This window comes from Perognathus longimembris, chromosome 3 (assembly GCF_023159225.1).
Source record: "Perognathus longimembris pacificus isolate PPM17 chromosome 3, ASM2315922v1, whole genome shotgun sequence".
Taxonomy (NCBI): domain Eukaryota; kingdom Metazoa; phylum Chordata; class Mammalia; order Rodentia; family Heteromyidae; genus Perognathus; species Perognathus longimembris.
In genome coordinates this window covers 64,886,634-64,902,909 of record NC_063163.1, presented here as the reverse complement: position 1 = coordinate 64,902,909, position 16,276 = coordinate 64,886,634, and the positions used below count along the sequence as shown (strand labels likewise).

Sequence of the window (16,276 nt, the reverse complement as noted above, 5' to 3'; positions counted from 1 at the left end):
CATTTTAATAACCTAGTCATGAATATTCATAACCGTACTTACTTGTCTACTAATTAAAACATACTAATAGAAGAAGTTGCCATGGGGGTGTAATTTTTATGATTCCTGCTCTCTACACTGGAGGAGCCGTACAGAAGAGTGGGGCTGGGCGAGGGCCAGGGTGCATACAGGAGGCAATGGGCCTTGCTCACATCTGCCCAAGGCTCAACAATCCCAGGCAATGAGGAGGACAAGCACCCACTACCCAGGGAGCTGTAATAGCTCCATGCCTGGCAGAGAAGCCTCAGCTGCCCTGGCTTGATATCAGGGAGGGAGGGGCTTACAAGAGTCTCCACCAATCAGGTCAGGGCCTTGTGGGCCATGTGCCCACTCCCATTCTCCTGAACCAAGTCCCCCCCCTTGTTTGATCATGTTTGTAAAGCAAGTTTTCCTGGCAGAGTCCACTTGCACCAGCAATGACTGCAGTTCCTTAGCCACCATGGTGGAAAGGAGGCCTTTGCTATCCATCGGCCTGCTGTGGAGATGGGTAGCCAGTGTAAGTAAGGGTTGCTAGTCCACTGATCCTCATACTTCAGTACCAGGTGCACAGGTGAAACCCCAGCAACTTCATCACACCTCATTCCTATGGTCTCAAAACAGTCTGAAACAACCTGCATGCAGCAGCTGCCACTAGGGCCTCAGGTAGCTTGACAGAGAAACAGAACATGGTTGTCCTCTCTCCCTCCAACACCCCCCACAGCGCCCATGAATAGCCCTTAGGGTAAAGAACAAACTGACTTCATCACTCTCTTGTCTCCTACACGTGAATTGGGGACCCATGCCTCCTGCCAAGGTCTGCCGCATGGCCTACACATCTGCTTCTTTGTCCATCTTCAGGGGTATCACCTCAATGCTCTCCTAGCTGAGGCCTCTTGGTGTCCCAAGTCATGTGTGATGCAAGATAGAGCCCTGACTGGCTCCACAAACATTCGTTTCATTCAGAGGTAACAACCATGTCTCCAAAAGAACATGCCACGACAACCACAAATTTCCACCTGCAGACACACAAGGCTATGAAAAGCCTCACAGGTGGCTAGACAAAGAGCCTCCAGTTTTACACGGTTTTAACTAGTGGAAACGCGCTTATGTGGCCAGTGATCTTGGCATCAGAGGTGCTTCATAAAAGACACAGACAGAACACAGCCACCCTCAGTATCCTAAGGCTCCTCACTGGGGCATCAGCCAAGCTGGCATGGAGAATACTCAGAAACTTCCTCTATCTGCACTGAGCATAGGCAGACATTTCTCCTGTCCACTGTCTCCATCGACATGGTGCTACACCTGTATACAGTCTGAGCATATACTAGGTGTTAAGTCTATGGGAGGTGGACAGGATCTGGGCAAATGCTATGCCAGGGTGCACGAGGGGTTTGGGCATCTGTGAGTTTGGTATCTGTGGAGCTCCTGGAACTACGCCATGTGTACTAAGTAAGGAAAATTATAATCGCCACCATCATGTTATTCCAGGACCACACTCAGAACTGAACAATTCCTCAGCATCAACTATTAGCTGGTGCTCAATGTGACTTCACAGCAGCAACAGCCCGTGTCTATCAATTCTTTTACTGCCTTCTCCTAACGTCAATCTCTATTTTTGGGGGGCCCAGTATTAAGGGTTTCAATCTCTTGGATTAGCTTGCTTGCTCACAACTAGTGCTTTACCACTTGAGCCCATACCTCCTGCCCTGGGCTTAGTCCCAGGGCTTGAACTATGAGCCTGGGTGCTGTCCCTGGGCTCTTCAGCTCAAAGCCAGTGCTCTACCATTTCAGCCACAGCGTCACTTCTGGTTTTCTGGTGGCTAGTTGGAAGTAAAGAGTTTCAGACTTTCCTGCCCGAGCTAGCTGTGAACCCTGATCCTCAGCTCTCAGCTTCCTGAGTAGCTAGGATTACAGGTGTGAGCCACCAGCACCCAGCCTGCCCTGCTTTTTACTGGTCAATTGGAGATGGAATCTCTCAAACTCCTCTGTGTGGGCTAACCTCAAACTGTGATCCTTCAGGTTTTAGTCTCCTGAGGAGCTATGACTGATTACATGCTCAAGCCAACAGAACCAAATTCCAAGTTTCCTTCTTTTCTGTGTGTATGGAGGACAGGTGAGCAGGGGGAAAAGGAAGGTGTCTTGAATTGAGGGCCTCAAGCTCTGGTTCAGCTTTTTCGCTTGTGGCTAGCACTCTACCGCTTGAGCTATGTCTCTGGTCCTTAATTATAATCTGAAGGATCCAGAATGCTGGCCAACCCGTCTGTCTCCTCTGGGACCCATTTCTGGCATCCCGGAAATACAGCCTGAATTTAGCCTGAATTTGGGGGGTGGGGGGGCTGCTTGTGACCTTTTGGGCAGATTGTTAATTGTTGTGTATCTCAGTTCTGAGAGACGTGCTATCAGGGGTAAGGACACACTCCTACCCAGCCTCTCGCTCATTTTCTGCCCCTTTGTGCTACCACACAAAAGCTGCTTTTCCTTCTGTGTAATTCCTTTTCATTTTTGAAATTAAGTTCTCATAACATACGCAGGCTGGTCTTGAACTCATAACCCTCTGCCTCCCAAATGCTGAGCTCTACACTTGGGCCAGTGGGTCCCTCAGCCTGAGGTATGGTGCTGGGGAGGAGAGAAGGAAGAGGCTGCAGTCACTCTTGGAACACCGGGGGTGACAAAGGTCAGGGCCCTGCTAAGTCTTCAGAAAAGAAACCCCAGCCTGAGAGCCTCCCTGATACACAGAAAACAGCCCGAGAGTGAGGGTCTCTCAAGCCCCTCAATGGTAACTGAGGGAAACGTGGCTGCTGGCTGCAGAAGCTGTCCTGCCACCACTGCCGCAAACATCAGTCAGGTGACCTCAGGGTTAGAGCACTACCCCCTGGTGCTGGGACCTCTCAATGTGAACTTGGATGAGGCTCTGCATGAGGCACTGTCAAGGGCAAGAAACATGGAATGGGAAGGGAGATGGTGAGTTCTACGTCAGCCTGGACTACATAGTGCAACTACAGTTCTCAAAAACAGCTGAAGGACCCTGGGTTCAATCTCCACTACAAAGAAAAAAAAAAGCCCTCTCCCCCAAGCTTAAAACTCCAATCTCTCAAACAACTTGACTCAAGGAGAAGAAAAAAAAAAATCAGTCTAGTATCTGTCACACAACAAAACTCTACATTATTGCAACCAGTGGGATAGGCCTAGGTGGTCCTCAGGGGAAAGCTTACTATCCTCAGCACCCCAGCTACCAAACAGGAGACAAAGCTAGCAAATGAGGCCTTCAATTCTCAGCCCACAAAGAAGGAAGAGAAAAAACTTTAAGCAGGAGGAGGTAAGATAAAAGTGGAAGAGAAGAAAGACATCGATGGATACATATTGATTCCTCCTGAAGCAGGTTCTGCGAAGGGCCAATCAATAAAATAGATAAAGCAGGAGGCAGCAAAGCAAGGACAAAGGGACAGGAAGGAAAAGTAAGTGCTGGGACTGGACCCGGGCTGCCTCCTGGGGCTCAGGCAAAATGACAGGCCACCGACTTTGTGCCATGAAAGTCGCCCACACCAGAACATTTTCAAACAGGGCTTACATGGCTTTTCTTTGACAATTCTGCTTTGGGCAAGGGGAAGGAACACCCCAAATCTCAGTACCAAACACCTCTCTCTTGTCTGGCCTGGTGATCCCCACACTTCTCAGAAGCTATTCCAAGCAAGGAGAGGCACGGGCAGGTTGGGCACGGCAAAGGACAGGACCACCACGCACAACACGGCCCCCCTGGGAGCTGTAGTTGGTGCATCTAAGCTGCAGGTTCTGGGAGCAGACACTCCCAGAGGAGTCTCTGTGTGTGAAGGCTGCTCTGTTTGATCATGGGGAGCCTCAGAACTGAGGGAGAGAACCCAGAGACAGACCCACCACTGCTCTGAGTCGATCAGTGGGGTCAGTAGGATCCTGAACATGATAAAGACGGATGGACAGACAGGCCTATCTGGAAGTGACAGCCAGTGTCAGGCCAGCCAAGAGGGTGGAGAAGGCCTGCTTAGCAGGCCAACTGCCACTTGCCTGGGGTAGGTTCCTGTGGTCAACCCCCACCCCTACCCCTGCCACCAATCTAGAAGCAGCAGCCGAGGTCACAAGATGCAAAGAACATGGCTGAGCACAAGGACAAGACAAAGCTAACCAAGGCAAAAGTACAAAGACTAAGGGATGCCAAGGGCACCAGGTAGAAAGCTGGAGGAAAAGCTCCAAAGGCATCACAGAAAATGCAAAGCTACCCACACCGAATCCTCTCTGCAAATATGCGACCAGGGGAGATACTTCAAACACCTAGAAAGACTTCCTTGAGTTTATTCTGGTGACTAACTCCTGAACCTTGATGCTTGATTGTTCCTTTTCATTCTCCCCACCTAATAAGCATGTTGAAGACTAAGACTGGTTCTATACAAAGAGTGCTTACAAATCAACAAGTCATAAAGGGTGGGGATCAGGACACTATTGGGAGGCATCACTAGACAGCTGGAATGAAACCTGGAGTTTCAGCTTCCTTGCTAGGATAACGGCAGCTTGGCATTCAACCTGTGAGCCCTGGGAGTTCTCAAGCCGTGACCCAAGGATGGCACAATACATGCAGTGCTTAGGGAACAGTGATGTGCACTGACGGTCTGCAGTCCTTAAAGAGATGATCCCTCAGCAATAGAAAAAGAACCTCCATTTGCACAGCAGAGAGAACAGGCTGGCATTAAGGTCAGGAGTGATGGAGATAGGAGACAATTCTAAGGAACAAATGCAATGCCAGTGGATAAAGCTACACAGAACACCAGCCTGCATACACATGCAATACCAGGCAGTGCCCACGCCACCCATGCATGCATGATTCCTGCTCTACGGCAGCTATACAGGCTGCCACCTTGAGCGCAAGGGCCCTCTACACAGGCACCTTCTACACTGCATCTTCCTGCAACTGGGATTTTAAAATTAAAATGCTTACCAGTGAAAAAAAGTTGATTGGCTCCAAAATAAGGGCTCCAAAGAGTAAGGAGAAATTTACCCAGGGAATGGCCCACGAAGCTAAGATACTTGCCCACCACCCACTGGTGGACCACCAAGACCCTTTTTGTGGTCCTTGGTTCCACGGAATAGGAGCAGGGGTGGAGATGCCTCAGAGAGGGCAACCCCAGCCCTCTCGGGTCCACAGACCTGCTGCATCCTCTGTGAATGAAGCAGATGATCCTTCTGCAGTCAAGAAAGCCTGGGACTGTAGGGCTGGGGATATAGCCTAGTGGCAAGAGTGCCTGCCTCGGATACACGAGGCCCTAGGTTCGATTCCCCAGCACCACATATACAGAAAACAGCCAGAAGCGGCGCTGTGGCTCAAGTGGCAGAGTGCTAGCCTTGAGCGGGAAGAAGCCAGGGACAGTGCTTAGGCCCTGAGTCCAAGGCCCAGGACTGGCCCCAAAAAAAAAAAAAAAAAAAAGAAAGCCTGGGACTGTAAAAGTGACATCATCTGGCAAGTGACATGTCTGTCTGGTACCCATTTGTGAGAAGAGGGTGGCTCAGGTCTCTGTATCCCTAATGCCCTTGAGGCTACTGGCATTACCTGCTAGAACTGTGCAACAGGGTGGCAAGATGGAGACTACTATACCTGTACCTCCAGAACCAGAACAAGAAATGAGTCTGACAGGCCTCCTTGGGCCCTGACGCACAAGGGCAGAGGCCAGGAGCAGGCAGGACAGGGTGTATGGGAAACATGAAAACCAGTCTGCAAAGTCCACAGGGCCCAGTTCTACCACCCAGGGCCCAGTGAGCAATGGTCGCAGGCCTAGGGGCCTGTGCCTGTCCTGTGGCTTTGCAAGCTGGAGTTGCTGGTCCTGGCTGCAGAGGGTCTGTGGAAGGGCTAGAGGGGGATGGGAGGGTACACGAACAGTGGATGAGGGCTGAGGCCTCTCCCTCTCCCTCCAGGTGCAGGATGGACAGTGGCCTAACCCTGTCTGAGGCTAGGAGCCTTAGTCTAATGGTGTTGGGGGCCCGCTTCTGTGGCAGTGGGGGCCTGTGGGGATTTCCATGTCTTTGGGAGTCCTGGCCAGATCCACAGTCACTTCCTCAGACAGAGGGGAAGGCCAGCAGGCCAGGGACTGAGGGCCTTCCTTGGGGGGTGGGGGGTGTAAATAAATTCAAACCCCTGTCCTAGGGCCACAACCCACGGGTCACCCCAATAGGCCTCAGAGGTCACTATAAGACAGAACAAGTTCTCTTCCAGTGCTGGGAAGGACACAGCTGGGGAGGCCCCAATTCCAAGCCCCTAGTAAGATACTCAAGGCCATGAAAACAGCCAGATGTGCTGGCAACTAGCATCTGCCCACCCTCCCCACCAAGCCCTGCTCACAGCTAGGGGTGGGCTCTGACTTGAGGGATAACCTCTGCTCTACACCCTCTGTGGCTTTCTGTGGTGCCAAGAACAAAGATCCACGGTGCCTACTGTGACCCCCCAGGCCTTCACCACTTGGCTCCACTCCCGCCATCCCATCCACCGGCTCCCCCTGCCCTCTTGGGCTTGCTTTGCACAGATATTTGCTCCCTTCCTCTGCTCCTGGGCTCTGCTCTTTGCCTGGATACTCTCCCCCAGATTTGGGTTTATGACAGGACCCCCTCTAGGCTGCACTGCTCTAAGCCCTTGATGTGTTCCAGACTTGAGCCTGCTGCTCTTCTATCTAAGAAGGATCCCCATCGTGCTGTCCCTGGCCAGTCACCAGCAGCCAGGGTGGCTGACTTGCTCGGACTGGCCTGGGATGCCTCCACTGCTAGTGCTCTGAGGTCCGATCCAAGAAGCCCCCTTGATCCTCAAAAACTGGGGTGGCCCAGCAGTAAGACGGTGGGCACAGCAAGGGTCTAATACCTCCTGGAACGCAAAGGACAAGGCAGACTAGGCTTCAGTTTCCCTGTGGATAGACTGGACATGACAAGGCCTGAGTCCCATCCACGCATGGACGTGGTTATAGATTGGTCCTCCCAGCGAACTTCACCCAGTCCCAACCCAACTCAGAATAAGACATGGGAATGCCACGCTGCCCCCTCAGGCCATGTCAATTTTGAATATAGACAGCTAACTTGGGGGTGCCCCTTGGCTTGCAGTCCCCAATGCCACGAGTGCATGCCCTCCCCACTGACCCCCAGGGGACCTTTGCCCTGCCCTACATCCAGTTGATTCGCCACATAGTCCTACCTGAACCTCCAAACTGGGTGCCAGCCAGGGAGGCTGGCCGGCCCTTTCCATTGGCCACAGGCAGCGGGAACATCTGCAGGGGACAGAGAAGGACAGCAGTGACGACATGCTTCTTGGCTCCTCAGAAGGGCAGAGCTCAGGGATGCTGGGGCCGAGATCTGACGGGGGTGTTTTGCCCACCACTGACCTCAGCCCCAAGGCCCGCTATCTCCTGAAACTCGGTGCCCCTGCAAGTATCCGCAGCCGGTGGAGAGGTCACAGTGGTCCTGGCTGCTGGCGTGCCCTCATACTGCCCACCAGGCCAGTGTCCAAGGCTTCAGTCCCAGGTTTGTGTTATTAGGTGGGGTGGGAGTGGGTCTGAATGTAACCTGTCTAGGCAACAAACTGTCTAGGCAGGGGCTGCAGCTCATGAACTGCAACGGCGATCTGAAGATTTCCTTCATCTTCAGCTTAGAAAAGTAAGGTGTCGATGCTCAACAAGTGGAAGAAGCTCAGGCCTCCAATGCTCAAGCCGGGGCCCATGCAACTGTAGCCTTGTGTACAGGGACCATGGGCCAGGGTGTCACAACCCTTCTATGGGCTGTCTCCTCACACCACACCTGATAGGCAGGCACAGTAAGGCACAGGTCAGAAGAGGAAAGTGCAGTTCCAGAGTGGCAGAGCCCAGGTGGAGCTGGACACCTGGCATGAAGTGTCCAGATCCATCTGCCGTCCAACTGACACTGCAATTATCCCAGACACCAAGGCTATGAGGCTGCCATTCACTGCCCCCAACTCTACACTGGCTCACCCGTCCCCAGTGACCAAACAGCTTAGCAGTGTTAACTCAAAGACCCACCATCAACAAACTCTTGGACCACAGAGAAAACAAAGCGCATCCCTGCCCTGCTCCCTGAAGCTGGCTCTCCAAGCAGGGCCCAGGTGACTTTAGGGGCTGGAATAAGGGTGAAGGCTCTTCTCGAGAGTCAACCCCCACCCCAGACTCCCAACATCTTCAAGCCAGCTAAGCAGTGTGGACCTAGAAACCCCAGCCAGGAAGTGACCCTGGGAAGCAGACTCTAGTCTCCACCCTGAGAGGAAACTGAGTCTTGCAAGTGGGGGGGGGGGGAGGGCTGGACATTTCTCACTTCCAAGGAGTGGCCAAGCTATACTGAGTTATAGATGGTTTTAATCAGGTCAATATCCCCTCACATGGACACAGCCCACTTCCCAAGGTCAGATCCTAATGGGGAAACTGAGGCTTGCAGCCTTGAGGAAGTGTTTGGTTTCTATTCCTACACGCTTTATCCTTGAGTGCCAGGGTTACACTGATGTGGCATTTGCCCAGAGGGTACTGGGAACTGTCCCATGAACTCCACAAGCTTCCTGCTCGGCCCAGACCCACTCTACACCCCTCAATCAGTTTCCTCTTTTGTCAAATGTACTCAGGGTGCTGGCCATGGGAAGGGCTGCAGACAGACCTGTGTATGGCGTGAAGCACTGGCCACTAATGGCGGAGGGGCCACAGGGCCTCACCTTTTACCTTGCAAGCTTGTTCCTCAGGCCCAGGGACAATCCTAGACCCATGCAGGGGGTTTCTAGGATACCCAGTCCACCTCCATGTCCTTAGAGCCATTCTCTCTCCTCAGACAAGGGAGCTCAAGTGTAGGATCGTCTGACACTGGTGGGATTCTAACTGGACACATATTTTTTCTCTATAATTATTTTGAGAGCAGCCTCTTTCTCTGCCTCCTGTAACCCTGGCCCAGGGAAGAGCTTTCTTTGCTGTGCATGGCTCAAACTAATAATTTAACTCCCTGTTGCTGGGTCAAGCAGCCTAAGTGGCTGTGGAAGTCCTGAAGAGTATTGAGTGGGGGTAAAGGGCTGCCTCTGCTCCCCCACCGGCCACAAGCATCCTCTTCAACAGCAAGGAGGGTCACACTCCAGCACTGTGTGAGGCAAGTTCCTCACTTTCAGCTTCTCGGCTGTGCAATGTTCTGCTGGGCTAGCCTGGACAAGGGCCTCAGAGTGTTTGGATGGGAGGCACTGTGGGGTTGACTGTTCCCATGAGGATCAGCCTATACCCTCAAACTGCTGTGTTCTGGTCCAGTAAGCTGTGACCTGTCAGTTTAACAAAAACAAAAAAAAAAAACCCTGAACTGTACCTCTGGTTACTCAGCCAAGGAGGCAAAAATAAAACAGCACTTAAAAATACCAGCATGGTCCTTCCGGAACCTCGGCCGCTCAGTCGCGTGGGCTGTTTTTCCGCAGGGTAGCTGGTGCTGTTTCGGTTTGGGGACTTTTGTTTTTGACAGGTCTTAGGGGCCTGGGCTGTCAACCAGGAAGGGTTCAATGAAGACTGAAAGTACCTCTACCCAGCTGTTTCAGACCAAGATGGAGCTTGGAGGTAGGATTTAGGGAACTGGCCACACTCAAGTGAGAAGGAAAAAGTCATGGTTTGGGGGGTTGATTCCTATGGGGGAGATCTCACTGCGTTGATGGGTAAAACGAGCAGTTCCTAGCACTTGAAGGAGTTCTGGTTTCTCCGCGTTGCTAGGCCAGTCTGTGCTGGGACATTTCTAAGATAGCACCATCTCTGAGTTCCATCCACACAGCTGGAAACCAGGCCTTTTAGGGCCCCTTTGACCAAATGGGGAGGGTGTCTCTCCCCAACCAGGACCTTGACTGTACACTAACAGGGTTTGTGAACATGGCCCTACCTCCAGGCCCAGCTCTACCCACAAATCCCTACTCACTCACATGGGGCTTGTGGCCCCTCCACTCCACCCTGCCTGCCAGAAAGTGTGGCCAATTGAGGAATCACTTTGTATCCTCTGCCACAAGCGCAGGGAGTCCTATCGAGGCTGAGGTCCCCAGGGTGGGTTGGCTCAGCACTGGCTCCACTCTCCTTCTCTGTATCTGTGATGGAGCAAGGAGCCCCATTTTAGATGAGACCCTCAGGCCACAATGGCTCACACAGCCAAGTTCTGGTGGGGAGTGCCCAGCTCCCCACCTCCATCCCTGGTCTGTTTCCCCACCTGTAATGTCACCTATCCATTCTTTGGCTGGGCAAAGCCCTTCCAGTTAAGACACCCATGGGAGGTGTCAGCCTTTGGAGCAATATCTAGGGAGCCTTCCATCGAAGCAAGCCGGAGGCCCAACACTTCCAGGCTCACCGGTGCTTCTTCCCTCCTGAAAACCTGATGGTGAACCCTGGGAGCGGGAGGCAGACAGAGGAGGCTGGCTGGCTCACCATGCTGAAGTCCAGGAGGTCGCTCAGTTCCTTGTCCGTGCCCACGGGCGCCATTCTCTGGGACTGGTTCATCCTCCAGCAGGGGCCTGTGCAGGAACTGGGGTGGCTCCCCCAGGTCTAGAGACAGCCCTGTACAAAACCCAGAGTAGTGGACACAGGTAGAGGTGAGCAACATGTACACATGAAGCGGGGGGGGGAAGGGGGGGAGAAAAAGGTTTCAGTAAGTAGGACCCAAGAAGGTTGTGGGGAATAGGTGAGTTTGGAGTCTATGAGAGTCCGAGGGAAGGGGCCCAGGAAGCTGGGATGCCCACTGGGTGCCTTGTTGAGACTGCCCAAGAACCCACAGGGAGCCTGAACAATGGGAGAGGGGTGTCAAATACAAGAGCCCTCAACCACCAGAGAATCAAGTTGCACAATTTAAGTGGGATGTAGGACTCCCGGATTCTCATTTCCAACTATGTCCAGGCGATACCACCAGCCCAGCCCTTAGGGGGGAGGGACAGTCCAGGTCCAGCCCCCAGGGAAATTCACTAGACTCTCCCCTCCCTAAGCAGCTGTCATAGCACAGCTAAGACCCTGGTTACCCCCAAATCCAATGAGAAATAAATCCAGAAGTCAGAAAGCTGGGAGGGGCCACTTCTGGCTTTACAACTTTAAGCAAAGAGAATCTGATCAGGGGACCTGCTAGGCTTCCCTTCACATTAACCCCTCCCCCTCCAACTAAATTCAGGAGGAAAAAAAAATCCGAGGTTGTTTTATTGTCATGATGTATCCGGCAATTATTTTTAAACAACTTTGAAAACATCCTTTGCCTCCCCACTCCTAGAGGAGGGAGGTGGGGGGGGTTTCCAAGACTAAGGATTCTCCAAGCAGTCCCAAGGGGGCTCCACTTTGGAATGGGGGAAGGGGTTCCACCTGCCAGGCCCTGTCCCACCCCGAGAGGGAGTTAGAGCAAGGCCTCCCTTCCAAAGGAACTTTTTCCAGGACTCCCTGGGCAAGGGACTGCCAGAAAACCCCGTGCAGGCTGGGGTAGAGGATGTCTGAGGTGGAGGAAGACCCAACTTCAAAAGCAGAGGAACCCCCTCTTTGTTTGCCAACTCCCAACACTGGGTGTGAAACGGACACCCCGTCGCACCCCCTCCCTCTACGTGTCTCTCTCTCTCTCTTTTCTTCTTTCCTTTTCGGAGGGCGTGTGAAACTTAACTTTTTTTTGAGTAGTACGAAACCGCACTTTTATGTGGGGTTAGTTGAAACCGATTTTCAAGCCGACTTGGGGGGAGGACTGAAACAGGCTTTTTAGAGAAACTCAAGATTTCGGGGGGGATGTATCACAGGACTTTAGGGGGGAGGAGACTAGTGGCGGACTTGAGAGGTGTTTGAAAACCACTTGGTTTCATCTTTTATTGGGGGGGAGGGGAGAAGGCTCCAGGACGCCCTCCTTCCCCGGGCAGCCGGTGCGGCCCGGGAACCCTTTGAAGCTTGCCGCGCCACCGCGGTGTCCTCGACCCCGGGCCGCGCCGCGCCCCGGCATTAACGCGGAGCAGATGTTCCCGCCCGGCCCGCCCCCAGCCCCCCAGCGCCGGCCCAGCACCCTAAACGTGCGGTGCGCGCGGTGGCACCTTCCGAAGCGCAGACAAAAGGACCGTCCTCTCCCCTCCCACCCACTCCCAAACTCCAACCTCGGCCGGGCCCCTCCCTGGGGAGAGGGCGCCCCGGAATCCTCACCCCGGGGCCCAGGGAGCCCCCCCGCCACCAAGTTGGACAACCTCTCGGGCGCCCCCCGCACGCCGGCTCCGGGCTGCTCAAAGTTTCCCAAGTGCGGGCGCCGGGGGGCGGCGCGGGGCCCTCCACGTCGGCCGCCCCCCTCCGGCGCGCAAAGTTGGAGAACAATGCCTCCAGGGCCGGCCCGCCGCCCCCGACCGCCCCGCGGGACGCGCACCGCGCGGCGCCCGCGGCCCAGGCCCCGCCGCGCCCCGCGTGGGCCAGGCGGGGCGGGTGGGGGAGGCGCCGGGGCCAACTTTGCACAAAGCGGCGGGGGTCCCGGGCGCGGCTCCCCGGCGTCGCGCGCCTCTCCCGCCCACCCTCCCCGGGTCTCGGCGCGCTCACCTGCTCAGCACAGCCCCGCACGCGGAGCACGGGGGGGCGGCGGCATGAACTGGCCCCCCCCGGACAAAGGGGCGTCACGGCCGAGCCCCCGAGGGTCGCGCGTGGGCGGCGGCGGCGCGCGTGGCCCGGGCCTCCTCTCCCCCCCCCCACGCCGCGTCGTCGGCCCCGCGCGGCCAGCCAGGGAGGTGAGGCAGCGCCGTGCGGTGGCCGCGGTGCCTGCCGCCCGCCTCGGGTCCGGCTCCGCTGCGGCCCGCTACACCCGCAGCCGCCGCCGCCGCTGCCTCATCTTCCTGCGGCGGGAGACATGTTCCGCCCCCCGCCCCGCGCCGCCTGCACGGCTCCGCCCCGGATAGGGCCCGCCCCTGGACAAGTCCCGCCCCCTTCCGCGCCCCGCCCGGCCGCACGCCAAGAATCCTTCCGCACCGCCGGCGCAGCCCCTAAAAACTCAGACCACTTCCGATCACCCTCAAAGAGGACCTGAAGCTCTAAAGTCTTCTCTGTCTGCGAGGGGGTGCGCCGGGTAGAGATACGACTTCCAAGGCCCGGGAAGAGGTAGGGACTATCTCCTTGCGCGGAGGGGTACCAGGACTAAGCGCATCGTTTTTGACGCAAGCGGGAGAACCGTGAGATTGAAAGATGAGACACAGTGAGAATGACCAATCGGAGGACGCTAAAGTATGATTGGTGGTATTTTCTAACCATTCGCAAGGAGGTCCCGCCCCACTTTGTTCCCGCCCCCAGACAGGGGCGGGACCCTATGGATCAGAGTCCGCGAGAAGCGATGGAGGGTGGGGCGGGAGTGGGGGCGGGGGATAGTGGGATTTTACTCTCCGTTTGGCGTCACCGCCCGCTCAGTTACGCTGGGTCGGTCATCTTTGAGTTTCTAGGGCTGGCTCTCCGTATTGTGTACTGCGAGCGTGCCCGTCAGGCCCAGCGTGGACATCAGATCCGTATTACTGTTGTCTCACTCTGTTTCTGGGCTCGAGTGCCCTTCGAGGATCCTAGGCTGTTTTTTATTTTTAATTTTTTGCCGGTCCTGGGGCTTGATCTCGGGGCCTGGGCGCTGTCCGTGAGCTTCTTTTTGCTCAGGGCTGGCGCTCTACCACTTGAGCCACAGCACCAGTTGGAGATAAGAATCTCATGGACTTTCCTGGCCGGGCTGGCTTCGAACTCTATCCTCAGATCTCAGCCTCCTGAGTAACTATGATGACAGGCGTGAGCCACTGGTGCCCACTAGGCTGCTCTTTTGCCTTTCTGAGGGTCCATTTCCTCATCTGCAAAAATAAGTTTGGACAGAACTAAAAGCAAAATGGGATCTTCCTGACATTCAATGATGTTTGTGTCCATTTCTTTTCTTTCTTTCTTTCTTTCTTTTTTTTTTTTTTTTTTTGGCCAGTCCTGGGGCTTGAACTCAGGGCCTGGGCACTGCCCCTGAGCTTCTTTTGCTCAATGCCAGCACTCTACCACTTGAGCCACAGCACCACTCCTGGCTCTTTCTGTGTATGTGGTCCTGAGAATTTGAGCCCAGGACTTTATGCATGCTAGGCAAGCACTCTACCACTAAGCCACATTCCCTGCCTTAGTGTGTCCATTTCAGGTCTCGGCCCTTGGAAGAGGGCTTTTCAGCCTTTGAGGACCAACACCCTACAGAATCAGAACAATTAGAAAAAACGAGATCAGTCTTCTAGGAATCCTGGGGAGTCCAAAGTGAAATCACCATCCCTCCTTGGCCATAGTGCTGGTGTGGACTCTGCCTGCTCCTGGCCTTTTGCCCTGGCTGTTCCTCACCCAGGCACACAGCTGAAGGGAAGGAAGAAAAGTGGGTGTCCAGGCACAAACATAGAGAGCTGCTGAAAAAGCCACAAACCAACTCCCTCCTGCTATACCCACAATCTGACCCTTTGTGACCCCACGGAGCCCCCCCCCCCACATTTGCAAATCTGGAGAGTGAAGTGTGAATCTGGGGATCTGGGTTCCAATCTCATCTCTCACCTGAGACCTTGGACAAGTGGGCAAGGATGTGTGTGCAAGCCAGTCCTGGAGCTTGAACTCAGGTCTTGGGCACTGACTCATTTTGTGATTTTTTGTTGTTGTTGTTTTTTGCTCCAGGCTGGTACCCTACCCCTTGAGCCATACCTCCATTTCTGGCCTTTTGCTGTTTAATTGGAAATAGAGTCTAATGCACTTTCCTGTCCAGTCTGGCTTCAAACTGGGATCCTCAGATTTCAGCCTCCAGAGTAGCTAGGATTCCAGATGTGAGCCACTGGCACTCAACCATAAGCAAATTCTTGCTGTTTTCTGGCACTCTGTTTCCCCATCAGGAAATGAGCAGGAAGAGAGCAGCCGTGGGCAAGGAGCAGGTTCTGACAGCTCCTGGTTTGTGCCTGTGTTCCTTCAGCATGCTTCCACTGAGGGGTCTGGGTCCCCCAACCCTTGTCAGCCACTGTTCTTCTCCGTGATAGACTCTCACCCCATGAGTCCGAGGGTATCCGGCCATTTCCAGTTCTCCTCACTCCAGTTTGGGGGGTTTCTTGAGGGTCAGGCTGCAGCTGAGGCGGGGGAGGGGGCCCCAATCCCATGCCAGCCCCTCCTCAACTCACGATCAGGGTCCAAACCATAAAACTGAGGCTTGTGTTCCTAGAGAGGCCCTTCCGTGTTACTGGGCCGCTGGCCGTGTGTGGGCTTTGTGTTTAGCCGGGTGGCCCTGGTGGCCGGGACCTCTTTTGTTCCTTGCCATTCAAGGCCAGAAGAGCCCTCCCTTATTGGTGTCAAAGGTGACGTTGACAGCCAGGAGTTGACAATCAAGTCTCCGGCCCAAGTAATTAAACCCATTGCAATGGATGAGGAGACTGAGGCTGAGAGTTCCCAACACCCCCAGGGTCAAGTTTACCTTGGAGTTCACACACCTGCCAGGAAGCTCTCTGGCAGCCACAAGCCACCATTGTCTTCCCTGGGGAGGCCCATGTTGGGGCTGAGTCACTGGGCGGAACAGCCCAAGGAGGAGCGGCCTCCCCTCAGCTGCGGCCTCTGCCCGAGCCCCAAGGCCTGGGTGCACCCTGCAGGGCCCTGGCACCATGACTCGGGGACAGGCAGCCAGTGGCTGGTGCCAGGGGCCCTTCAGGGCGGCCCACAGCCCAACACCCCCTCCCTCCTGACTACAGCCTTTGTTCTCCTGTGGGGCCTCTCCACCTGCCACCCGCCAGGCCCTCCCCGCCCGCCACACCCACTGCTCACGGCCACCCAAACCCACTGGTGTTGGGAAAACCCAGGCCTAGCACAGATTTCCACCAGGGAAAGGGGAAAGAGGATGGGAGTTTGGTGGTGGAAACTTCTAGAAGGCACTGTACAGTAGAGGTGCAGGCCCAGGTTGCTCGCTGGTGGGATAGAATGAGAGATTAACCAACCAACCTTCCTTCCCTCCCTTCCTTTCTCCTTTCCCTACCCTGCCTTTTCCCTCCCTCCCTCCTTCCCTCCCTCCCTCCCCCCCTCCCATCCTTCCTTCCTTTCTCCTTTCCCTGCCCTTCCTTCTCCCTCCCTCCCTCCCTCCCTTCCTTCCTTCCCCATATTGGGACTTAAACGCAGAGTCTCATGCTTTTACTTGGCTTTTTCACCAAGGTTGGTCCTCTATCACTTGAGCCACAGCTCCAATTCTGGCTTATTGCTGGTTAATTGGAGATAAGCGTCTCACGGGCCAGGCCCTGGTGGCTCACACCTGTAATCTTACC

At 54.8% G+C, this 16,276-nt stretch overlaps 1 protein-coding gene across 12 annotated transcripts in view; it reads right to left on the bottom strand.

Annotated features, from left to right (window-relative positions):
• Tcf3 (transcription factor 3) overlaps positions 1–12,861 on the bottom strand; it is a 29,507-nt gene extending 16,646 nt beyond the window's left edge. For all 12 annotated transcript variants that reach the window (XM_048341727.1, XM_048341731.1, XM_048341733.1 and 9 more), the window contains exons 1-3: positions 12,552–12,861; positions 10,446–10,574; positions 7,214–7,286 (exon numbers count right to left, since the gene is read on the bottom strand). In XM_048341727.1, coding sequence (XP_048197684.1) covers positions 7,214–7,286; positions 10,446–10,517 — 145 coding nt within the window. In that variant the 5' untranslated portion in view covers positions 10,518–10,574; positions 12,552–12,861. The remainder of the gene's footprint in view (positions 1–7,213; positions 7,287–10,445; positions 10,575–12,551) is intronic.
• Positions 12,862–16,276: the final 3,415 nt, after the last annotated feature.